The 26,360-nt window shown below is 37.5% G+C and overlaps 1 protein-coding gene across 3 annotated transcripts in view; it reads left to right on the top strand.

The window, feature by feature from the left end:
- Window positions 1-26,360, top strand: part of MYLK (myosin light chain kinase) — a 204,388-nt gene that overhangs the window by 46,882 nt on the left and 131,146 nt on the right. For all 3 annotated transcript variants that reach the window (XM_068687510.1, XM_068687511.1, XM_068687508.1), the window contains one exon: window positions 10,345-10,502. In XM_068687510.1, the coding sequence (XP_068543611.1) occupies window positions 10,353-10,502 (150 nt within the window). In that variant the 5' untranslated portion in view covers window positions 10,345-10,352. Of the gene's footprint in view, window positions 1-10,344; window positions 10,503-26,360 lie in introns of those variants that run through there.

Below are 26,360 nucleotides of genomic sequence, written 5' to 3'. Positions count from 1 at the left end.
ATCAATGAAAAGAGACAAGAAAAAGGCTATAGGAAGCTGTTCTGTGCCTGATAAGTAATGTGGGTGAAAGAACACTGTGGACCAACCAGGAGTTTGTTCTCTCTGGTACACATTGCTTTATCCTGAAGTTGTGAGGGCTATCATCCCTGTAGAAAGTTTTCTTCTGCAATTTAAGAAATGTTCTTGTCAAGCCTGTAATTGGCTTTCTGGAGCATCTTGCAGCAGTAAGTTCTGCATGTAATTTAGGTGCTTTTATGAAATAAAACCAACTGCCTCTTTGGTAATTAAAATTAAAAAAAATAATAAAATAAAAAATTGTCATTGTACAGCTCATCTCACATCTAGGCTATAACTTTTTCACTAAGGTAGTGTTTTTATTTGCTTTATGGTGCCAAATACGTTGTGAAAGATTGACGTGTAACAGATGATTGTTGGAGAATGCTGGCTTGCATACATGAACAAAACTGCAGTTTCCAGAAAAAATAAACTTGTGGGAGAGCTTATGGGCCAGGCTTTGTGCTGACAGTTAATGGGACTTCATAGAATGGAAGGCAGCACAGAATCTGGCCTTGTACAAAGTATCTCAGCATGAAGAACCAGTGGCTTTTTCAAATGAAGAACCTAATTCCTTTAGTATTAAGTATTTGCAGCATAATTTGAAACTTAGTGGTGTTTATTCATGGCCCAGTCTATGTCTGGCTGAAGTGAACAGGTTTCTTTCCAATGCTACCCTGGGGTTCACACACCTCAGCCAGTACAGTGCATGTGTTCATTTTCCCAAATGGCATAGAACTTGGCAGACTTGGGTCTCTTTTTCATTTTTGAGTTCTGGCTGTATTTGAAACTAAATCGCAAAGCAAAATGTGGAGGCTAAATATTCTGTGCTTTATGAACCACAAATCTTCCATGACTCACCTTTCATGCAACTTTATGGCCCTACTGGCTTGGAAATGGGCAACAGCAATTGGCCACCTGCAGCATCACCATCAAGGAAAGTTAATCTTGTGGTTATTCTTTGAAATATGGAACCTGAAAGAAAAATAATTTTTAAAAAGAAAAAAAAAAAAAGAGAGAGAAGACAACTTTGCTGTAAACTACTGGTTTAGAATAATGTTCTACCACCACTAAGACATTGCAAAAACATGACTTTTACTGTGAATCTACTTTTATTTAAATCAAATGGTAAAGCAAGAATAATCACAAGAAAATAATCTTAGCTTCTTTTAGGTTGCCTGTCTTGACATGTTTCATGAAGTATCTCAAACAAAATGTTCACTTCCCAAGTTCTGCCCCCTGTTGCTGTATAATACTAAGCAAGTCAATAAGCTCTTGTTATTGTCTTTTTTTTTTTTTTTTCCAAGCTAGTTTATTATTTAAACCTCATAAAACTTGTCCCATGCTAGCTTCATCTAAAATTAAACTTGTTAGTTTTGCTAGAAGCCTTTCTGAACCATGCACTTAGAAAATGGGAACTACAAAATAAATAGATTTTATCTTTCTTAATAAAAGATTTATTTGTGTATTCAGTCCTTGGAGTTTTGACATCTTGACTTTATTTTTTTTTAATTTCTTTGTAGGTACCTTTACAAACATAATTTGTGCTTTTAACTTGGAAAATGGTTGGTTTAGTCTTGTGGTGGAGAGAGGTTTTGCTCTAATTTGGGATAGAGATTTTTTGAAACATACAGCAGGCTCTCAAATCAGCTGCTTAAAACCATCTCCAGCAAACTTCAGTCTTTGCTGTGGTTCCCCTTCCATCCCAGGAGCTTTAGTGCCAGTGCTTGTCTTGGTGCGTTTCTCTTTTGGTTTGAACCCATAAGTCTGTGGCTTCACTGCCTGCTCCACTTTCAAACCAGATCGCTTTTCATTTGCCAGGGTATCCCATCAGGTTTGTCTTTGTGGGTAGATGGACAAGAAGGAGTTACCTCTCCATGTGGCAAGCTGGCTTTTGTCCCAACTCTAGAACTTCTACAGTTGTTTTGAATTTTTAGAAAGTGATGGCATTTTGCAGGTGTGTATCATGGACATGGGAATGAATTAACCTTCCCCGCAAGCCCTCCTCATGCGTTTGGCCAGTGATTGTGGAGTGGGAGTTGGATATAAGTACAGCCTGAAGACTGAAGGCAATGTGTTCCTAAACTGGGAGGTTAAATACTGCTCTCCTTAAAGGTGTCACAAGCTCTGTACTGTTTGAACAGTGAAAGGAGATTTTGAATAGTAGAACTTTATTGACAGTGATCTGCTGCTTAGTACACTGAAAACCTTTCTATAGGTCTTACCTTTTTTATTATTATTATTTTTCTTTTCTTTTTATGCTGCTTGTAAACTAGAACTGTAGCAAGTTTTGAAGTCAGATTGAATTACTCTCCCCAATGTGCTTCTATAGGAAGCCACTTTGGAATCAGCAAGAACAAGCCCAGCTTGCATCCCATTTGCCACCTGCGTTTCCCTCTGGCTCCAATTTGCTGCTATAAAATAATTCATAGGTATAGGTGCTTTACTGAACCTGCACAATACATGTCATATTTCATTGCTCATATCTCTTCTAAGATAACAGCTGCAAAGAAGTTGTATTTCTTATGGTCTCTCTTGATTTACTGCTCCTTAATCTGATGTTTCAAATTAAACATTTTTGAGTCTCAAAATGCCATTGCATTCTTTAAAGTTTCATGTCCAGCTGCTTGTAATGGGTATCTTTTTTTTTTCTTCTTTTCTGAAATTTTAATGTTCAGTGGCTATGGAATAATTGGATTATGTAGCCTGTCTGTTTATAATCAAGATAAATGTATGTTATCAAAGGTATATATCCTTTTCTCTCTTCATATGGTTTTCCATATCATTCCTTATACCTGAAATACCCTCTATAGCAAGAAACCATTACGGTGTGATTGTGCAAAAGCAGATATCATGGCTCTTGTTAGATGTGGTTTGTTTCAACAACATGACTTCTGACAGTAAGTGAAGTTAGATGTCTGTACAAGTCAAGTATCCACATCTCAGTGGGCCTGGGATGGTCAAGTACCCTAAACAGAACTGTTAAATTGAGGAAAATTAGAGCATGGTTACAACAGGCAGCATCTGCAAGAAACACGCATCCTTGTAAGTGATTTTCTGGCTAAGCAGCACAAATTGATGGATAAGGAGGTTGTGGTTTTCTTTTTGTTTGGAAAAAAAAAAAACATGTGGGTGTTGTTTTTGCTGTTGTTTTTGTTGTTTTGTTTTCCTTTTATGGTTTATATAAGTAATTAAAGATGTTTGACTACCAGACTTCTAGTGTTCTTAGTGTTCTAGCAAACCTATATATAAGTAAATGTCAATTAGCATCATTTGAATTATTCTTTCACAAGATCAGGATGAAATTCCTTGCACAACTGTGTGATTTTATCATGGAAATGATTGCAGGGTAAAGCCTATGCTGCAACAGATATGCAAATCCAAAAAAGGACTAAATTTATTGATTAGATAGATTCTCTTAAGCCTGATCTAGTAAAAGTGGTTCAGTTCTCTGTGTCATGCAAACCATAGGACAGTATCTTTTTGTCTCTTTTAGGCACTTTCCAAAAAAGAGGGCTACTTTTAGGTTGACTATTAAATAATAAGTCACATGGGGTTAGCCACTTTTACTTGTGGACACTTCTATGGTAGTTGTGATTCACATATTCCATAAAAGCTTATGAACTAAGCCTTGAAGCAGCCCTGAAAAAATAAGTAGGGGTTGTCATTGTTCTTACAGGGATACCCAAGACACAGTAAAATAAAGGAAATCTTCCACAAAACACCACTGTTGGTTTTGTTTCATCTTAGTCATGAAAGCAAGTAGGTAAAGAGAAGATCTGGGAGAAGGAAGAAAGAAAACGACCTAGCTTCATTTCAGAAAGTTCCTACTGTAGTAGGAACTACAGCTCAACTATAGTTCAAGCTCTCCACCACAGTCTCACATACATACATCTTCTTTAGAGCTGACAATATTTCAGTCTTTAAGACAGCCTGGAGAACATTATTGTGTCTGAAATACCATATACTGGATGCGATAGTATTTTGTTAAAATGAGCACCTGGAAGAGTTTGAACCTGTTCCGTCCTTTTTCTGATGTACCACCAAGATTCTTGCTGATGCAAAGCCTCACAGCTGACTTGCTGAGTGTGAAATCCAAGGCACTGAAATGATAGGATTTGAAGACCTTGCTTACTTCTGGGAAAGTCTTTGACATAATGGTCCCAAATGAAACTGTAACTTAACCTGGATTATTTTAGGATCAATAAAGTGACAGCAAAGCTTCTGCACAAATCACAAATTGGCCTGTAATTCCCATTTGTGTAGGACAGTTATGCAAATGCACTTTGTAGGAACATACTCAGGGATTTTACATGCATGGTGTTGCCAAAACTTAAGCTTGCAAAATTTTTGGAACATGGTGTGTGAAGGTTTGGCATCTGATCCTATTCCTTCTGGCATGGCTAATAGTTGCTATTGAATTTTACTAGGAAAATGATTGGACATTCTGGAGTCTGGGTTGAAAACACCCTGAATATCTTTATGACAAAAAGGCTTTTCTAGAGGTTAGGTAGGCAGGGAACCAGTGAGAATAAGATGGTCATTTATGTATGAGGCAATGGAAGAAAAAACTCCAGTCAAGTTGAGACAGAACTGATACAAGGAAAGGCTGCCTAGAGCATAGCTGTGATTGGTGGGGTTACAAATTCCTTGCTTTCTGTTCCAGTTCTGCCTTGTCTTGCCTGCTAAATCCACATGTGACTTTATCACCTGAATTTCTTTGCTGATCCTCTGTGGTTTATCATTCTCCCTGCATGCCATTTCTTGGGTACCAGTAGCTGAGAGGAGACAGGATACTTCCTTATGTGGTCTTGTAAGGTAAGACTGAAAAGATAGACACAAGTCACGTGGCTACAAAAAATCATTTCTGTAGTTCTGGGGAGAGTGTGTTCAGATTTGTATAGGTGTGTGGTAACCACGTGTTAGTCCTTGTGGTAAAGAAAGGAGCTGTGAGAGAGGAAAATAAGGTGTGTGAACAGAGGAAACTGTCAAGCAGGTTCTGAAATACTGAAGGTTTTAAGGCATAAGGGATGACATTTAGTTCCTAGCATAACTGTTGAATTCAGTGATCTGTGTAAGGGAATAAATTTTACCTAGTGTTTTAAAATGCATGCTTTCTGAAAACACCACCCCATTGGTTAATTAAAAAAAAAAAAAAAAAAAGTCTATAATGAGATCCGGCTTCCTGTAATTATGGTAATTTTTGCCTTTTTTTTTTCCTATGCTATTTCTGTAGTCCTGTTACTGTAGCCTGACTCCCCCATCTAATATAGTTATCCTCACAGCACTTCTTTGCGGCAAGGAGGTAAATAATCCCCGTTTCAAAAATGGGGAGCCATGGCAAAAGGGAGGCTTAGTGACTCGCCTGAGGTCATGCAGGCAGCCCCAATATGGAGCAGGGAATTCGACCAGGACTCCCAAATAGCAGACAAATGCTCCAACCCCTGGGCTGGCCTTTTGCTCCTATTTTTAAAGAGCTCAAAAGATTGTGTCCAGATTTCAGAGATGGTTCAGAGGTTATTGAGGGCGGTCTGGCTAAAATAACAGAAAAGTTGGACCAAGTGAAAATGTGCTGCTTACGTTGCACTAAGCAGAGTTGCAATATCAGTAAGTCCAATAAAGGCTTTTCAACTGGCAGCTCTGGTTTCCTTGCATTTGCACACGCTCGCACTCTCATACACACACCCTCTCTGCAACTCATTTTTCTTCTGCCTTGGAGGAAGGACTTGGTAAAAGGAAATTAGTATAATTAAATGGTTATGTAGGAAGCTGATGGTAAGTATTTATATATATAAACTAAGTGGATGAGAAAAACTATGAGATGGATTTCTCAGTGTTTGTTTTTTGGGGTTTATTTTTGTGAGCGGAGTATTGAGTGACAGAGATTTGTTCCCAGAAGAAAATGCTTGAAACACATTAGTCTGCTTTGGTATTAGAAAGATTAGAGGGCACACTGTGAGAATTTGTAAGGATTTATGTGCTTTTTAGAAAGGATTAAGAATAAAAAAAATCCAGATTAGAAATGCTGTCTAACCACATCACTAGCCTACAAGCCAACATTTGCATGGTGGTTTTCTTTTATGTTTAATACCACAATGTTTGTATTGCAACTTCAGTTACAGTTGGTTTTGTTTAAAGACCATAGTTTAGGTGTGCACAGTATGTGAAATGAAACATTATGAGTTCACGCAGCATCTTTGAAATCTTATTCAGCAGCAAGCTTGCTAAGAAAAAGATCTTAGGGAGGAGAGGCTCATTCTAGACAGTTTTTTTACATAAAAGAAGACCAGTTAGATGTGTTCCATAGTTTTTAAGTACCTGCATTTTTTCTGCCTATCAAATTTTAAGCTTGAATAAGATTTGTTTTCTGGAACACTATTTCCTTGAAATAGTTGGACATAGCAGTTCCATATTAACACCAGACCTCACAACATGGATTTATTTATTTGTTTGGGAACATAATTGTTAAACATCCTCTAAGCTGAAAAAATACTTCCTAATTATTTGCTAGAAACATCTTCAGCATACACAGCTAATTAAAGTCAGACTGCTAAATGTGGATGATTAGAGGCTTATGCTGCTAGAAAACTGCTTGTGCTGACTTGAGATAATATTCATTGGTAAATTCAACCCTTTTTAGACATTTTATTTATAAAAGCATAAATCCACACAAGATGTCCTTATGCAGAAGACTAGCTATTACTTTATTTTATATATTACAGTCTCACTATAATGTTAAGCATCAATTTGTTGACAATTTCTGGCATGTTACCAACATGCAAAAGAAATGTAACCTGACCAGTACGAATGCCCATATTAGTTGCCCTACTCTGCTTTTTTCTCCTAACTCTGCTTCTTTTTTTTCTTTTTTTTTTCTTTTTTTTTTAATTTGATTTAATTTTATTTTATTTTAATTTCCACATATTGTGGAGTTTAATTGAATAACCAGACAAATCAGTAGAAAAAAAGTTGTTGGAGTTTAGTTCAGTCTTTTCTTTAGGTGATCTTTCCAGCCAGAGGACTTCTTGTCCAATGCAGTCCATACATACCTGAGCACATTGGTGCTTGAAAGATGAGCATATGTTGGATGAAGCATGTTTTCCACGCGTGTGCTAGTGGCTTTCCTTCATGTCCCTGGTGAATCTGGTCTCACAGCATAACCCCATGGGGAGGTTTCTGTGTGTGAGCAGGTGTCCTGCCTAACAAGGTTCCTTAAAGTTGCCCTGCATAAGCAGTGCATTGTACCTAGGGGCAGATACTTCTTGAACATTTTAGACCCCAGAGAATTGTCCTGTGAACATCTGCAGTGCATGTGGCCTTCTTAGCCATTTTAATGGCATTTGACAAAACAAAGTTCCACTTACACAGGTGAATATCAAGCTTGAATTGGATTCTAGGTGATTTAATTTTTGCAGCTGCTGTTGCAGTTTTTATTTTTTAACACGGTTTAGGGAGTATATCATTTTTTTTTCTGTTTTGTGTTGTGTTGCTTGTTGGTGTTTTGTTTGCTTGCTTTTCAAATTCTCTGCAAAGATGTGTGTGGAATGATAAGTTTTATTACTTTTTTTTTTTTTTTTATGAAATCAAACATATTAGCATCTTCAGATTGGAGAAGATTTTCATCATATCTGCATTATACCTGGAACATCATTACTATTGCAAATGGTCAGAAAATTTTAATTGTAGGTTTGTGTTGGCAGACTGATTTGCTGGTTAAGAGCTAGAGAGATATCACTGATTTCACAGCTAGAGGGACAATGCAGATTTTGGCATTGATAGGATAAGGAGATTGGTAGCTTAGCAGAGGAGAACATGTGGGAAGAAAATCTGAAGACTGAGTAGTCAGCTGAGCATGTTGAAAAGTCAAGATTATTTGTGAAAAGAAAAATTAAAGAAAGCACTTTTTGAAGGAGAACAGAAGAAAAGAGAATGAGAAATACAATTTAGGATGAAAGCCAACTCAGAAAAAGTAGGCAGATACATAATTATCGGTGTCAAATAGCAAAAGTGATAAAAGATCAGATGATATTTATAGTAATTAGTGATTTGAAAAATGTGTGTTCTTTATCTGCAAAAAAAAATCAATCTTAAAAAAAAAAAAAGTGCTGACAGATACTAGCTTGGTAGGCATCAGTTTACAGCTGTGAAATTGATGGAAAGTCTGCTGGGATAAATTATAGTTTTATCTGAGAACCGAGTTTGGAGCATTGTCCTTAATGAAAGAACAGTTAATTGAATGAATACTTCTCTCAAGCTTTTGGTTGTTCATTGGAGTAACTACAGCTGGGAGAGACAGTCATTCTCTGTCTCTCAGGGTGCTACACGGACTTGTTAGAAGAGAAGGAAGTCTACGATTTCATCTTTGCTGTCTGTGGAATACAAGCAGTTTTTTCCCAATTAAAGTTATGTTATTATTTCTTATGGTTTCTGTGATAAATTAGGACAAAATGATGGCTTTTTTTTTTTCTTTCTTTCTTTTTTATGTTTTAAAGAGTTATTTGCACTGGAAAAGGAGACTTAAGTTGAGCTCTCAAGTGACTGGCTGCAGGTACACAGATTCTCTGCAAGATTAGCTCTTGTGTAATTTCTTACAAGTGAAAACTTTGTTAGAGAACCATCTTTTTTTTCCATTTACTTGTTGGTCTAAGCATTCCAATCGTTAAAAATGCTAGAGGGTTTTCTTGTTTCTTTTGTATGTTGGTATACAGAAATGTTGCCTTAATGCCATTCCAGAAGAAATCCAAAACCTGTGTCACCTAGATTCTTAGAAAGACCAAGAAAGGAGTTTTAAAGTATTTTTAGAAAATCTGTGTACAAACATAATTTAACTGATACCTTGGAAATAGTTGCCTTCTAAAGCATGGTTTCTAACAGATGCGTCCTGTGAACAAGAAAGCTCTGTGGCTTCTTCACCTTAGAACAAAACAACCTCTGGAGGTACCTCTTTCTCTCTGTTGACCGTGAAGGAGCCAAAACTCGTAGTTTAGATTAGCCATCTGACTTCCAGACTAATAACTTCCAGGAGAGGAGCTCCCTCAAACTGTTTTTTAACAATGAAGAGGTGTTTCTTGAGAGTGGCATGCTGTATGTTTATTGAACATGCCAGGTGTGCTGTATGGAAGTACCGTGTTCTCAGACTGGCTTTCAGAAGTACACATGACAGTGGAGTATAAATCATAATAGAAATGAATGAGGTTTGTGTTCCTAAGTTGTCTAGTCAGCTTCTAAAAATGCTCTTCTCAGCCTCTGTACTCAGAGAAAAACTGGAGATTTTCAGAAAGAGTTGCAAGGGAAACTCATGGAATAGGTTCTATTGTTGGTTGTAGAAGCTGCAAATATGCAGTGGTCTTGAGATTGAAAAGACCGTTGCAAGGCCAGTGTTCTTCATTGGTTCAACATGATCTATTGGTTAGTCAAGCCATTTCTCAGTTTTATTCTTTGTTAAACTTGTCGAGTGACTACTTTTTTTCTGGAAAACCCAAGCTTTTACATTTTAACAAATATAATAGTGCTTTTTCTTTTTTTTTTTTTTTTCTCTCTTTTTTTTTTTTTTTGCCTTTTTTTTTAGGGAAGTATGAGGTGTGTAGCAGAAGAATCACCTCTGAAGCAGATACCTAGAAGGAGATTTCTTAAGTGCCAGTTTTGTAGCAAGAAATTTGGCGCTATTTTACTAGTATATGTGCTGCAGAAGGATTTGCAGTAAAGCAGAGACTTGGAATTTCAGCTAAAGTATCTGTTATGTACTAGCAGTACTTTGGAGGGAGATATCCAGATATTTCTTAAGATCTTGAAAGCACGATATGAAAAATCAGATTTTCCACATTCCCTCTCACAAGTTAACTCCAGTGCAAACAGAGGTCTCCTGGTCTCTTTATTTCATAAGACTTATTTAACACTGGCTCTGCTTTTGAGACTTATTGATTTTGGTGTATTCCAGGCCAGGAAAATCAAAGTCATATTGCAAAAATATCCTCCTGAAGTAAGTTATTACAATTTAATGCAGTTGTAAGGGATGACTTCTTGGTTAAGGAGCTGGCCCGGGACTTGAGAGTTCAAACTGAGTTCAGTTCAAGGCTGTGACCCTGTAACAACTGTAGGCACACCAGGAAATCTTCCTTGGTCTCAGCTCCCCACCCAAAACCTAGCACTTGTTTCTTCAGGCTGAAGACTCTATGTATATGCATATAGCATACATACAGAACAATCTGCTTCTGATCTGGTTCTTAGCTGCAACTGTAAGTAATTAATGGTTGTAAATTCTATGCTACCCTTTGTGTTTCTCTTTTACAGTTCACATCATGGGGGATGTGAAACTGGTGACAACTACTCGAGTATCCAAAACCTCCCTGACACTCAGCCCCTCAGTTCCTGCTGAAGCACCAGCATTTACTCTTCCTCCTCGGAATATCCGGGTGCAGCTGGGAGCCACTGCAAGATTTGAGGGAAAGGTAAGAAATGGAGATGATGGAGGGCTTCTTTGTTTGGTTTCGCCTTTTCCTGAGGCTACCTCACAGTCTGCAAAGCCAGTGAAATTGACTCTTCAATATGGGGCCTTTACTTAAGAAGAATACACTGGTGTTTCCATTCCTGAGGGGGCAGGAGTGTTACAGGTCTGTTTCTAAGTAGAGTGTTGCAAAACCTGACTGTGTGCTGAGTTAACCTAGATGAGCACGCCAGGCACTGAGCTAAGTATCAGTGGAAAACTGCCTCAGGAGCTGTCTCTAATCAGAGAGCACATGTTCTCCTACTGCATATTGATCTCCATGCCACCCAAGGTTGCCTGTTTCTGAAGCTTCATGTGTAGCACGAAGCTAACTGTGTTACCTGTGCTTCTTGGTAGTTAAGTTAGGAATCTGTAAAAGAGAGTTGTGACTTTTTTGTATCTGCACCACCTGCCATACATGTAGCTAATCTGAAAGCAAAAAGCATTTTCAGAAGACAGACTGGCAGAGTGTGGGCATATGTGGATCCCATGTTCTCTCCTTCACCTCACAACTGAGGCACTGAATTGTCCTTACCAGCATCCATATTCCTTTTGTTCTTCAACCCTGGTATGGTCTCTCATGTGTTCTGTATATGTTTCTTTCTTCTCCCTTAACCCAAATACCCAAATCTTTCTCCTGGGGCTGTCAGTTTTCCCCTTTCAGCTTCCTCCTGTCCATGTCATGCTCTGATTGTGTGCTGACAGCTATATCATCAAACTGAATGCAGTTCTAATCTTTGAAGTGGTGGGATTTCCCTGACAGAGGCAGGAAGCTGCAACTTTATGATAACAAAAGAAAAGCTAAAAGGAATTTGGGAAATTTATAACTTCTGAAACTAACTTAAACAGAGGGCCAGTAGAGGGCATCTGATATATATCTTATTTATTTATGCAAAAGCAGGCTAGGATTTTTTTTTTTTTTTTCCCATCAGGAACAGAGCAGAAAATTGCTGGAATATGTCAATTTTTAAGTACAAAACTAAAACTCGGTAGTAGTTCTTGGATTCAACTTTTTGAAGAAAAGTCAGCATTCTTAAAAAAAAAAAAAAAAAAAAAAAAAAAGAAAAAAAAAGAAAGAAAAAGAAAAAAGAAAAACAAACAAAAAACAGAACTTTGATGTAAGTGTTTGAGACAGTGAATTTTTTTATCAAATATTTAGTTGTTTTTTTGTTGTTGTTGTTTGTTTGTTTTTGTTTGGTTGTTTTTTTGTTGTTGTTATTTGCTTGTTTGTTTTTTCAAAAATAACCTCCTTGGAATGTTGAGATACCAATTGGAAATCCTCTCTGTGTGTCCAACATTGGCCAGTCCCAATGAACATTCCCTTTCTTACTGTTGTTTTTTTTTTTTTCCAGTATTTCACCTTGATGGGTTGCAAACACAGTGAAAAGATGGCATGTTGGTACAATACTATTCTAACTGTGGTTGGTTCTTCCAGACAGCACTGCAACTAGCAATAACAGTACAGTGAAATGAAAGTTGAATTGTGTGATGTTGCTAAGTTTTAGTTTTACATTTCTTATGTTTCCTAATTAAAGACTCAAGTAGGGTATTTCCAATTTTTAATTCTCTCTGCAGACTTTTTATTATTTGTTAAAAGAAAGCTGTGGTAAAATTGACTGTCTTACAAGTTAGAGTGCCATCACTGTTTTGAATATTTTTTCAGACCTAGCTTTAAAATATTAATTCTTTAAGGATATCCATCCCCTTTTTGGAGTTGCTTTGAACATGGAAAGGGTAAACTGTGCAGGGCTTTTAGTAGCTTGGGTAAAATACACAAATTCAATACTAATTAAACTTAAAGACTTAAGTTCCTTGAAGGAATGAAGGTTTGGTGGAAGTTCTGCACTGAACCTCTTGATGAAAATTTAAATCCCATTTCTGCCTTTTTACTATATGAGAATGGCTGAATCTTTTAATTTTCTGTCTTTAAAATGCAGATGATAATATACTGACTGAATGCATGTAAAATAGATGAAGTAAACCTGTATTGCTTAAAGTGCTTTATTAAGTGCTAAGCATCCAGACCACAGCTTTGTTGAAATACATGTGAGATGTGCAATTACTTTGTGCAAATAGACTGCCTTATGTTGTATTCCATGGCTCGGCAAGCCAAGGTAGGTAATTACAGCCACTGTCTTTGGCACTTCACCCTCTTGCTGTGCAGAGTATTGTCTGGTATTTGCTTAGGGTAGCTTTGTTTTGCCTCTCTCAGCTAATGCAGCTGAGAAGCATGCAACACAGCTGTAGACATAAAACAGCCAATCTTTATCATCATGCATTAGTTCCAAATTCCCTGGACTCAACTCTAGTTGGAGGCTGAGATACAAGCTTGCAAATCTGGGGGAGGGAGAACAACCTACATTATAATAGTTGGAAATACAGAGTAATACAAACACAGCATGTTCCCCTTATTACCTTGTGCAAGAAAAACAAGTTTTATAATGATTACACTGCCTATAAAAATTGAATTTGTGTGATCCGTTGTTTATAATGTCATGTGCTTGGGGCGCTTGTGTTTGGTTCTGTTGTTTTTAACTGCTGGGTCCAAATGAATGTCTTGCTGTGCTCCTGGTCTAGTAACATGTACAGGGGGATAGGGGACACAATGCCACAGTTTGGAAGGACATTGTCATTTAATAGCTGCAGTCCTTCTAGATTGCAGCCTCAGAGCTCGTATCATATGGGACCATCTTTAGCTACTTTGTAGAATGTAGTTTCTTCCATTACTTCAATGTTCCAGGGGTTCAGAAGGACAGAATTTAATATGATTTAGTAATAGAGGTAGCTACTGAACATACTTAGTTTTTTCTATCCTGGAAAATAAGCTACAGATGTTATGAAGGTCTGTTGCTGATACTCTGCTTCATCACATAGTATAAATATTAAACTAGACTTAGGCTAAAGAAAAATAAAAAGTTTTAAAAATGGCTAGACAGGAGATTTTCTTCAAAGAGTTCCTCTGCAGTGGAATCTGTCTTATCAGAAAAAAACAAACATTTTGAGGATCCAAGACAGGATATAAATCTGATATTGTGATGATCCTGTACTCTCACTAAGTGAACAAGGAAGAGGGAGCACTGGAGTCAAACTTTTTGCTTTTCTTTCCAACAGCATGTAAGACAAATTGTGTGAAATGGCAACTGAAGATCAAGGAGAGAGTGAAAATTGAAAAATAGCCCATAAATGTAGGAAACGGGAAGTGGAAAGGAATTGGAGTTGCCATTAACATTAATATATTTTTTCTGTTCCTCCTACTACCACCCTGGTTTTCTTGCTAAAATCTCAGCAAGTTTATCTATGTCTGACTGCATATCTCAGTCTCCCAATGTGATCTCAGGGTAAAATGTTAGCTTATCATCTTGTAAGTGCATGAAGATGATGTTGGCCTGGAAATCTGACTGAGGGGTGGAACCACTTAGGCTAAAACAAGGTTACCTTCCCCAGGCACTCCTCTAACCTCTGCTGCATGGACACCGAAGTTGTTCATCAGTCAGTTGCTGAGGTGTTTGGTGGGGAAATCTTCCCATATTATTTTGAAATTGTGTTGTGGGATTGCAATTTGTTAGAAACTGATTGATGGGCAGATCTCCATTGCATGTCTTATGTGAGGTGAACAGCTCCGGGAAGTAACCCCTACCTTGTGCTAAGGCATTCTACCTTGTCTGTCAATACTTCTTAAGATACTTTTGGAAAAGAAGAGCATGCCAGCATGTTACCAGGCTCTGTTTTAAGCTGTTTGTTTCTCTGATGGAGAAACTGGAATCACTGGAATATTTATCAATGCTTTGCAATATTGAATAATTTTTGTGTATCTCTCTAATGCAGCTGCACATCACTGGATGAACTGTAGAACTTAGCAGTTATTTGAATGCTGCCATAAGTCTACTCTACTTCTGTTTATGGTGTAGGTGGAAGCAGAGTAACTATGTGACTAGCTGCCCATACATAATTTTGCTGAACTTAAACAGCAATAGACTGAATACATTAAAAATATAGCATGAACAGTTCTTGTTCTTTACACTGATGTCACTGAGTGTCAAGCAATAAAATTTGACAAGTCAACCGTCAGTTTCCAAGAAACCTTTCCCTGTCCAGAGTGATATTAACCTCTGCATTTGCTTGCTGCTAGCAGTTAATTCAACCTGCTTTGGCTGCATGTGTGTATAATTTTCGAGGGTAATATTGATGCTCATTAATTTTACGAGCCTAAAGAATACTTGTGCTACAGCTCTGCCTGAGAGGAACAGCCAAATGTCATGCTACGGACCACAGACTGATTGCCTAGGGGTCAGGAAAGAATTTTTCTCCTTGGATAAAGCATTGCACAATTGGCAACAGTGCAGTGTGGGTTGTTTTTCTGCTTCATGTGAACCATCATATATGGTCCATTGCCAGAACCAAGTTATCAAAGTACTAAATCTAGTCTGGTATTCTAATCTGGGGGAGCTAGAAGTCATGTATTGACAGATGTACTTCAGAGTTTGTGCAGATGTTGGGATATGTATGTAGTTCATAGCTTGATGCTCACTGAGTAGTTACTGTCCTGCTGTTCCCATTCCATCCACCCTCAAATAAGGGAGCTGAATGGTAAATATTAAGACTAGCCAGGTTAATGTCAAATCCTGCCCGTGGTTAATGTTCTTTCCTGTTTTCCTTCTGTCATTCTTCTTTTGCAACACCCAACCTGTGTCTGTTTGTTTGAATCATACTTAAGGCCAATGATATGTGTGAATTTGCCAATGTCTGAGCTACTTTTGCTGCTGCTGGCTGCACAGGTACTCTTTGAAACATGTTGCCTGAGGAAATTGTCTGAGATCAGACAGGGAGAAACAAGAGGCAATGGAGAAAATGACTACCTGCTAAGGGAAAAACTGAGATCTAACCAACCTGTTTTGTTCTGGCTGCTGTACCAGCTTTTCATGGCAAAACCTTTGTCATTTGCCCTTTGCTTTAGACTTAAGCTGCAAATGCATGCTCCATTTCCAAGCTTCAGTCAGCAGACAGTCCAGAAGTATGCCTTAATTACATTGTATATCTGGATTTGAGATGGCAGAATCTGAAATGAGAGTAGCCCACATGATGACAGAAGATGATGACATGGCATAAAATCCTTTGCTGCTGGCATGAGATCTTTTCTGTTACAAAACATACCAGGCAGCTAATTGCATGAAGCTGCCAGTGGTTTTGGATCTGTACTTCCTGGAGGGGTGACTGTTCTAAGCTGTCTGAGGAAGAAACTCAGGAAAGATCCATGTTTTTATGGGAGACGGCTGCCCTGCTGGGAAGTGGTTAAAGTGGGATTCAGTCACAATTGTTTTCCCATAAAGATTTATCTGTATACAGAATTATTCAAAGGCACTTCATCAAATGGCACAAGTACTCATGTGTGGAACACCTATTTTTGCTCCCCTGCTTATATTTCCCTCAGGAAAACCTGCAGAGGTAGGAGTTACTGCTCAAGAAATGTCTTGATTTTGGACAGTTGTGGTGCTCTTAGCTCCAATTCTGTCTCTCAATCTCTTTAACTCTGAAATTAATTCCTTACCTGTCTTCCTGTCACATATGGCCATCATGTTTATATTCAGGAATTTCCAGATATTGGTACATAAGAACTGTCTGTTTAGTATGTGTGCAGTGTGTCCAACAACTCCCAAAGTACTGGACGTAGTCCACTGTCCCTTGCAATTGATCTGTGCACGTGCTGAAGCAACAGCCAAGACTTCTGGAAATTTGGCAGATCAGTTTGGTCAGACCTTTTGCAGAGTTGTTCCAAGCTGCCAGACATTCAGAAATCCTAGACAACGTTAAATATTCTGAAATTCCACCCAGACAAAATTTCTAAGCAGGAAAGAGGCCATGATGGGGGAAGACTGGATATACAGTATCCCTACTCTCAATTGCCGTTTCTCAGCATAATGTTGATTTTGTGTGTGTGTGTAATTGAGACTGCTTTCAGTAACCCACTCACCCCCCAAATTATGGAAGAAATTTGCTATTTGCCACTATCATACATATTGTTCTGTTTGCTTTCTATCTCCTTGCCCATCTTAATTGTTTATCTAGAATAATTTGTGAACAGGAGCTGCTCTGTGCAATGACAGGAGGACTAGCTCCCATTCTTGGTTGATTTGTTGGGAATTACTGGAATTAAAGGAATGTAAAAAGCAGTTGTTTTTTGTTGTTTTTGTTTTGATAATAATAATGAATCTAGTAAGGATGATTTTAGAGCCCTTCAACTAATTTACATTTAAGCTAGAGAGAATCTAATTTTGTGTTGTATCTACACAAACAAGCATTGTTTTAACTGAAGCCAGAGCATGCATTTGTGCTGCTCTTGGCCAATAACTTTTCTTTCTGTCTTTACTTTAACGTGTTTCCAATTGTTTTGGATTTTTAGATGGATGCAATTAAAATCACATGAGGAACAAGACAATAAAAATCATGTCATTTAATTTAATCTACCTGCTCCCTGTTTGAGATGGGGGAAGGGAGAACAACAAACTTTTGATTCTGTGAAGTTTATTGTAGATATCTGTTTTGGGATCACCCACTATTGTGATGTATTAATGGAATGCTTTGGATCAGCTAAGAAAGGCAAATGTGGTTATTTAAGGATTTACCCATAATAATATGCTTAGGGTTGATCTTGGAGACAATAAGAGTTCTTTAGTAGGGACTTCTGATCTTGCTATTTTTCTATAGTCCTTAAACAGAAATCAGAGAAAAATTTCTGAAACTATGTAGTGACATATTTGCAGAGGAGAATTAAATATAAAACATTAATATTGTGCTATAAAGGAGGTTCACTCTTTTACAGAAGTAATGATGGAACAATTACCAAGAATAATCATAAAGTCCATCATTTAAGGAAGATAGGATAAAAATGTCTGAAAAATGAATAGAATAAAATCCAGCTGTTTCTCAAGAGAAAGAGAGCTAGTAAGAATATCCTATATAGCTGAACAAAAGTAAGTTTGGAGACTGTGTCTGTGTAAATTAGGGTAGAAGCAGTCAGTATAATTCTTATTTTTCTTGTCCCATGATGGTTAGTTGTGAATCTCTCAAATTTCACTTAAGTCTAACTAGATTTTTCAATTCTGTTTTTAATTTGAAAAATAGCATCATCTTTTCCAGGCTAGTCTCCTTCCCTCTTCTGAACTAGTGCATAAGTCTTTGTTGTGGTCAACTCCACTGGCAATAAAACTCATCATGTAGCATTGTGCTTCCTTATTTAAATAAATGTTTCGGTCTCACTGCTGGACAAAGCTGCTTGGTGTGACAAGCAGGCTCTGAGAGCACAAGTTGGGGCAGGTAGGAGAAAATCTTTAAGGTAAACTGGTATGACCTAAAGTATGAAGGAACCAAAGGTAAATTATATTAATATAAAAGGATAATCAACTGTAAAGCAGCCTGTAGACTCTTAATTTTTCCTTCTTCTTCTGAGACTTCAGTCTCGGTGAAATGCTCAGACTTTTTCCTCAGAGAGCATTTTTTGTGAAAGTGATATGTCAGACACGGAACCATTGAACAGCACTGACTCTGCTGCTGCCAACAGATACGGAAATGTGCTAACCATGGCTCTTTGACTTCAGAGTCTTTGACTTCAGAGTAAATGTACTGCTATGGATTTTATCAGAGTTTAAATATCTTTAATTCCTGAGTGCTCAGTGCTCTTTCGTCCTTCAAGGTAGAGAAATAGTTATACTGATTTCACAGAATAGAGACCAGATCTGCAAGCAGGCTTGAAAAAAATTTTGATGTACACTAGGTAGTAATTTCAAGAAAAATGTCTTCGCTATCCTGTAAGATCTTTGTGTCTATGAAACTCTTTTTCCACTACATAAATAAATAAAAAGATTCTCTAGTTAATTAAGGTTTTACTTCCATAGGTGTTCAGTTCAGTTTTTAGTGTTCAGTCTGTAGCACATTATCAATACATTGTTGGAGGTTACTGAATCTCTAATCGGCGCATGAAACAGCACATATTTCTGTGCCATAGCTGCCAGAGCTCACTGCATAGTGTCTGGGGACAAACCTGCCTTCATCATGTTTTTTAAACCAAAAGCAATCCCAGTTCATAGTTCAGTATCACATGAATATACTGTATTCTGTATGTACTTCCTTCATATGGAGGAAATAACCTCTGGAAAAGGAGAGATGTTGACATGTTGGGATAGTGTTTGGTGAGGAGGAGATGCTACCACTGTTATTTCTGTCAGAGGTTATGTGTGAAAGCTCTCTGTACTAGTAGGAGCTGGAAAATCAAGGTATTCCACTGACTTGTCATCCCTGAGATGACCAGTTTAGTATAAGGGTCTTGAATTGTTTAATCAAGGTCCAAATATATTGAATTCATTTTAGAAAACCTGACAGACAGGTTATTGTCTGTCAGTACCGCCAGTTTTTATTTTTATTTTTGTTTGTGTTGAGTGAAGTTTCTCTAATTCTTTATGACACAGGATGGAATATGGCCAGCTTCTTCAGTGACCAATTTCCCAAGGACCTCATTTCCAAGTTTCTGCATTTAGTTACTGAATAGGGAATTAGAGATGTTCCTGGAATCAGGGCCTTCAAATTCCTGTGTATTTAACTCCCAGTGACTTCTCCAAGGCTTGCTACAAGTCAGAGGAAGAGCAGGGAATTAAATCATTCTTCTTGACTCAAAAGTTATTACTCTGGCATCTGGGCTACCCTTCCCACATTAAGGATGTGTAGTACTGAGATCTAGGCTCTTTCACCTCTCTTCTTCAAAGGGTTTGTAAGGACTATGTAGCATGACTACACATGAGAGTGAACATCCAGAACTCTTACATTTAAAATAAAATAAAAATTTAAAATAAAAATAAAAATCTTTTTCTAGACTTTCTGGTGATGAAGATAGTCTTATTCTCTGTAAATCAACGCATTGCTGTAAACCTGCAGCCAGACAAAACAAAGCAATCCTTGTCTTCAAAACGGCTTTGCCTAAAGCTGGTGCAAATTCCAAGTCAGCTTTGCATGTCATCGTTGCCTTATAGAGAGTTTCATAATTCGTGTGTAGAATGAGGTGAAATGGGGAAATAACTATTTTATCAGTATTTCTGAATTTCCCTTGCATTTCTGCAACTTTTCACAGTACTTCAGTGAATGTTACTCCATGGAATATATTGCTCGTTACAAGTATAATAGTTGAGCTTAGTGAAATGTTATGCTAATATGTAACATATACAAGAACTTTTTATTTAAAGATGACAACAATCCTCATATGTGGTCCAAAGAAAATGGGGACTCAAAGAATAACAAATTAAATAATTCTGCTTATGGTCACTTGGCTGTTGGTGACAGAATAATTGAGCTTATTTCATCCATTTCTGGGCTTTCCTGACTCATGTGGAATCAATTAGAATGGTAATTTTCTTTTAGCTGTACAGTAGAGTCTCAAATTGTAACTGTATGGCCTGAGAGGCTGCTGTTCTTTCTAAGTGCCCCATAATATACAAGCAAGCCTATAGTTATGCTGCATGTACTATTTGTATTGGTTTTGCAAAACTTTAAAATATTAGTGTGATGCATACTAAAAGTTCATAACTTTTAGTAGTATCTGGCATCTTGTATCATTTATATCACATTCCCATACTCATCAGACAAACAATGAATTAAGAATGTTTTGTTCTGGAAGCACCCTGGAACAACAGTTAAATATACTTAAGCTTGATTCTTCATCTTATGTAAATTCTGGTGTTGCTTTATAAAAGAATAATTCATCAGTTTGTCTCTGCAGGATGGTAGATATAAATATTTCATAACAAAGTGATGATAAAAGCCAGGGCACTGGAAGAAAAATTGTGATAAAATCTTGGAAATACAAATGAAAGAACTATGGTAAATGGAATGGATTTTTGCTTATTTCATGGTACCACTGAAATAGCCTAAATGAATGGGAATCTTACTGTATGTTTGCAGATAGTGTTTAACATGTACCTAGGCCAGTTTAGAGTTGGACCTTTCTCTGATGACCTTTTTAGCTAAAACAGCAGAGAAAATAGTTGTTGTTATCCTCTGTGACATTTGTGTGGAGTACTGAAGCATGGTGAGATCTATTGGTTTGTACAAGATCGTACAGAAATACATGCCTGGATTCAGCATTGAACCTTGCATTCCAGAAGTTCAGTTCCCATCCACTACCTTAGATGTGACCCTGTCCTTCTTGGAGATAAGTATTTTCTGATTTTGGAAAAGAAAGTTAAGATTTCCGATAAATAAAAATGTTACCAATATCTAGGTGACTGCTGTTGGATTTAGAGCATCACTCAATCAAAACAGAATAGCAGAAGTAGGTTCTCAGAGCCCTGACACAAAAACTAGTCTGTATTCATGTTGGGATACGCTAATGGAGAGAATTGTAGACAAAGATTTGTCTGCTCAGGAGACTTTTACCCACAGGTTTAATGGAAAGCATTATGTCGGATTTGTTCAAATCTCAACAGGAATGCCAGCAACTGCAGTTAAGTGGAGCTCGATTGAAAGCATATGCAGAGTAAGCACTTTTTTCACAACCTAAACAAATATAGCTATTTTTTGAGCGCACGTGTGTGTTGTTCTTACCAAGATCACAGCACTTTTAGTTTTGAGAGAAAGCATTAAAAAGAAGAGGCAAGCCCGCAAAATTTCTCTTGAACTCAGCAGGTCTGTAAATATTTATTCTGAACTGTTGAGCTAGAAATTCATAGCCACATCAATTTATTTAGTATTTCAGTTTGTACTTTGAGGGTTTTCTCTCTTAAACGGTTGTTGCTCAGCACTTGATTTTTATTTTTATTTTAAACACAGCAGTTTATATGCTCATAGATTTTAAACTCATAGAGTTTGTACTGTATGAGTTATCTCTGCTAAGCTGTTATTAAAAAGTACATATGTTATGCCTGGGAAGCTTATTTTTTGCAGACAGTTATAAGATAAAAACATCACCAAAAGTTGCTGAGGAGCAGTTTGTAATGGGCTTCTGCATGGATGTCTTAATTATTTAATGTCTAAGAGTAAGTTACATGTTACAGAATAAACAGTGCAAGGAGAAATGCTAGATGTTTAGGCTGTCCAATGTATTCATATCTTAGCAATCCAACATTGCATTTTATTACCAATTTTTCATCACATCAGTCCTACTTTTTAATGAAATTTAAAACAAATGACATTTCATGCCCATTCTGGTTGCCAGCTCTGCAAAGCAGCATTAACTATGAAGCAGTACATACAACTGAGGAGAACTTTTTATAACCTCTCCAGACCATTGCCTTTGCCAGCAGCATTCGTCACTATCAGCAGACAGACTGTACATGAACATACAACTGTGCAGTTAATTCAGCAACAAAACCCAGTTTTAGCATTTTCTGTGGCCATTGACAGACTGCTAAATTGCAGGAAATTAATCTTGTGTGGCTGGAAATTGATAAAGCAAGGGCATGTTCATTCAAAGCAAAGACTTTTTGCTGCCATCTGAGACTACAGATGAGGATTGCTCCCCTTAGTTACAAACTTCGGAGCTCCAAGCATATTGCTGTGTGTTTTGAGAACAGTGAGCACTTATTCTTTTTATTAATTTTCAACAGTAGGTCACTCATAGATAGCATGTATTGATGTTGCACATTGGGGAATAGTGTCTCCAAGCCACGAAGGTATGAACATTCAAGTTGCCTTGGTTAGTGGCTTAGCTCCTGTGAGAGGGTTGGGCCACCTGTATTTGGTGGCATGTAAAATCAATTCACATCATATTCAGATAGAAACTTTGGTAAGAAAAAATAATAATCTTCCAGTCTTCCAGAAATAATATGCAATGGAAAAATAGTTTTTGTGTGTGTTATTGCAGTGAATGATGATGATTGCCTTGAGAAAGGCAAGAAGCAGAGTACATTGTTGTCTTTAAAAAGTGACTGCCAATTCAAAAGCCAAATATTATTGTTATGAAGGGATCATTGCTCTCTGCAAATTATTGATGCAGTTTAGTTTTTTTATTTGTTTTGTGGGTTTGTGGGCTTTTTGTTTGTTTTTATTTTGTTTTGGTTTGTATTAGCAGAGATTTTTGACCTGCTGATGTTGCAGGCAAGCTGTGGCTCAGTATTTGGATTCTGTGATCAGTTCTGTCAGATAAAAGAGATAAATACTTATAGTTTTCCTCCAAAGTGGGGACATAAACATTTTGCTTACAGTAGAGTGAAATTTCACCCTGTACATGTCAGGGGGCTTCTTCATGCTTGCACTTGGTCAAAGCAATCTTTTCCACTTTTCTGAGTGGTGACTACATGGGGGATTCACAACCGAAAGTAAAGATATTTGTCAGGCGTTAAAAGCTGACTTATTTTGATGTGAAGAGAGGAGACAGTTTCCCAACATTTTGTTTTTCTTGTGTTAAGCTGCATTGTTTGAGCCTTTCTTCTAGTGCTACCAAATGAAATTTATGGAAAAAAGTAGCAGTAAACACAGTAAATCAGGCTGTCCCGTTGAAGTGGAAATGAATGAACTGCTCCTGTTCTGACAGCTCTCACATCACAACAAAACTCGGGGCTGTTTTTTTAAAACCTTGTTTCCTGTGTTGGACATTGCTGCTGCTCTGAAATGAACACCAGTCCTGTCAGGACTCCTGGCATGCTTCTAAACCCATTCACACAGACTTAAAGCAGCTGCTTCATTTAGTAATACCTGATAGATATCTTGATTCAGAATCACCAAAAATGGAGAGGAAAGGAAGGATAGGGAATGAGTGCATATTTTAGGAGCTTACTGGGGTATGTGGAGCAATTAGCACAAGCTATTTCCGTTCAGCAGCAGTGGTTGTTTCCCTTTGAACTCATTTACGTTCTTACTGCATAATCCTAAATGACCCGTAACCACACACACAGATCTGATATTTCTTTGCATTTGGGGCATTTTAAATTATTCAAACTATTCAGCACCTCATAACATTTAACACATATTAAAAGGCCTTGACACCGGTTGGTCCATGGGAAGAAAGCTTCCTCTTTGCAGTTATTTCTTTTCTTCTAAGGAGAGACTCAGAAGCAGAGAAAATTCTTATTAAAATTTATGAGAGTTTCACCCAAAGAAGGCTGCAAAGTTCATCTTTCCTGTTTTGCCTAGAGCTCTTGTGCTTTGAATTTTTTTTGGCCCATTCTGCAGACTATTATATTCTGCAGAGCTGTATGGCAGTGTTGGAATTACAGAGAGCTGACCAAGTCCTATCTGACTATGTTGCTCATATTCTCCTGTGGTAGTGAGTTAATTTTCTGTCATTTGTAACACTACTTTACATGCTTCTCATTTTGCTGCAAAGACTGTACCTATTCTGTCTGGGCCGTCTTTACTCAATACTGTGCACTTTGATACCTTTAAACAACCACATTAATGTGAGGTTGATGGGTTTCTCTCATCATCAGAAGAGCAGCTGTTCTCCTGTGCTACAACTTCAGCTGTGTTCTTCTATTGATCTCTGCAATAGCAAGCTTGTTGGCAAGAAGAAAATATGGTCAGATGATTTGATCTAATATTATTAAATGTAGAAAGCTAATTCCTTTATAATGTGAATTTGGTGAAGTCTCTGAGTGTCTCTGTGTCTCAGATGCTCAGCTATGAAGTTAGAGTGACACTTTCCCACACAACAGCTGTGTGTTTTGGAACTGAGGTTGTCTTCAGTTTGCACATAACTCAGTATCCTGCACACTCTTCAGTTTCCTTGTGATGAAGTACCAGAATTTCATCACTTTGTAGAGACCTTGTCACCTGTATAAAAATGTGCAACTACAGAAAAGTAGGAGGGAGCCAGGACAACATGTGAGTGGTGATGGGAAAAATAGCCTAAACTTTCTCCTAGCCTTTTTCAGAGGTTTGTGACATCTGACTGCATTTTAATTGTCAAACTGATGTTTTCTTTTTAAGGGGAAACTTTGGAGACTAAAAATAGATCTAAAAGATACAGAGATCCAGTCTGCTTGTAATCCCATTTTAAGTTCAGAAAACTTGTATTTAGAGACAAAAAGTTCCAGGTGAGCTACGTGGGTGGCTTGTATAAAGCTCTCCTCATGTTCTTAATAGCTACAGGTCAGCTGGCTACAATGCAGTAGGGGGGAAGTAGAAAGACATATGTTGCTTATGGTAGAATGATTTATTAAAGCTTCATCAGAAAAGCATCGCCACTCTGGGATTGCAACACCTGTGTGAAAATATCTCCGTTAGTGTAACAGAGGTTTACAACCTCAGATCCATTGACTGACGTTACAGTTATATTGAAACTTTATCTCCTGTACAGAATGTGTTCCCCTCGTGTCTGCTTATTGGAAAGGGCAGAGGCCAAATTAATAGTGTTCCCTATTTCATCTGAATGATGTTTCAGGTTATTTGGGGACTGCAAAACGCATCCAATAATACTGTTATTTTAAAGGCATTAAGATTAAATTAATTCTTGAAATGAAATAAAGCTTAATTTAGGAAAAGCATCTAAGCATATGATTAACACCAAAAGATTTAAGTAAGGCTTAAGCATATTCTTAAGAACTGCATTAGGTGGGGCTGGTGTCTGAACTTAGAAATTAAATAAACTGAAAGCAGCTCAAACACCCAGTAAGCTCTGAAATTCTGCTTGAGTCCTTCAGAAATAATTCAGGACAGATGAACTTGTAGATGTTATGGTACCTGGGAAAGCATTGCCTCATTCAAACAGCTATATACGGTGACTGAGCACAAAAGCAATACTCCGTGCACCTCTGGGAACCCTCCATGCTGAATTTTACAAAAATAATAATAATAAAAAATAAATAAGCATAGAAGACAGAAGAAGAAATTGTCTGCAGCTGCTGTCTGCTTTTCAGTTAGCAGACCATGTCTTCTATGGATAAGTCATAAATTCTTCCCTGCTTGGAGAGCTACAAATGCTGATTCTCCCAAAGAACTGTGCTGGTGTGCATAGTGTTCAGCTCCTTTGTAATCTGTAAAAAGGAGTTGAATAGTAAGATGACAAAACTTGTAGGTAATGCAGAACTGCTAAAGACAGTCAAAAGGAAAACTGGTGGGGAACCATCTGCAGAAGGATTTCATTCTGTTTAGTGCATGGTCTATAAAACAGCAAATGCCACTTGGCGTTGATAAGTACAAAGCAAAAAAAATAATACATACATAGTTCAATTTTTATTAGCTACTACCACTGAAAACAGAGATCTCACCCTGAACAGCTCTCTGATTAATCAGCTCAAGGTGGTAAAAATAACAAATAGAATGTGGTTTGTTTTGTAGTTCTGATCTTTCCCTATCTCGGTCAAGAAAAGAGAAAATTTGACAAAGATTATCAGAAGTATTTCACGGTGCCAGGGATGGAAGAAGCACAGAAGCATGTTAGAAAGTTATTCTTCCATGTGATCAAATCATTCCATGCTTTCTAGGATGGAAGAACTTTTTGCCAAGGTGCTGCACAAAACCTTGGAGTTTGCCAGGCAACCAAACGAAACTCTAAGGAAAGATCTCTCACACGAAAATTTAAACTCCTTGAATTTTTACTTTCCCCTATCCTCTGTCTTTCCTGAATTCTGTAATTGCATTCTATGATCTAGAGATTAGATGCAGGGTCCATAATCTGAGCTCTCTACATATCGGTTTACGATGTTATAACGTTTTTAATGGATTTATAAAATAGTTGGTACAGCAGTCAAAATGAGCCAGGAATGCTCAGCATTCACTATAGTGTTTTAAGTCAATGAAAACTACAGTTTACTCAGCATCTTATGAAATTGAGTCATAGGTTTTTCTATGATATTTGGAAGAGGTAAAGATCATACGGTACACTAACAAATGAAGTGAAGCAATG

This window comes from Anas acuta, chromosome 6 (genome assembly GCF_963932015.1).
Source record: "Anas acuta chromosome 6, bAnaAcu1.1, whole genome shotgun sequence".
Lineage (NCBI taxonomy): Eukaryota > Metazoa > Chordata > Aves > Anseriformes > Anatidae > Anas > Anas acuta.
This window is presented reverse-complemented; position numbering and strand designations above follow the sequence as displayed.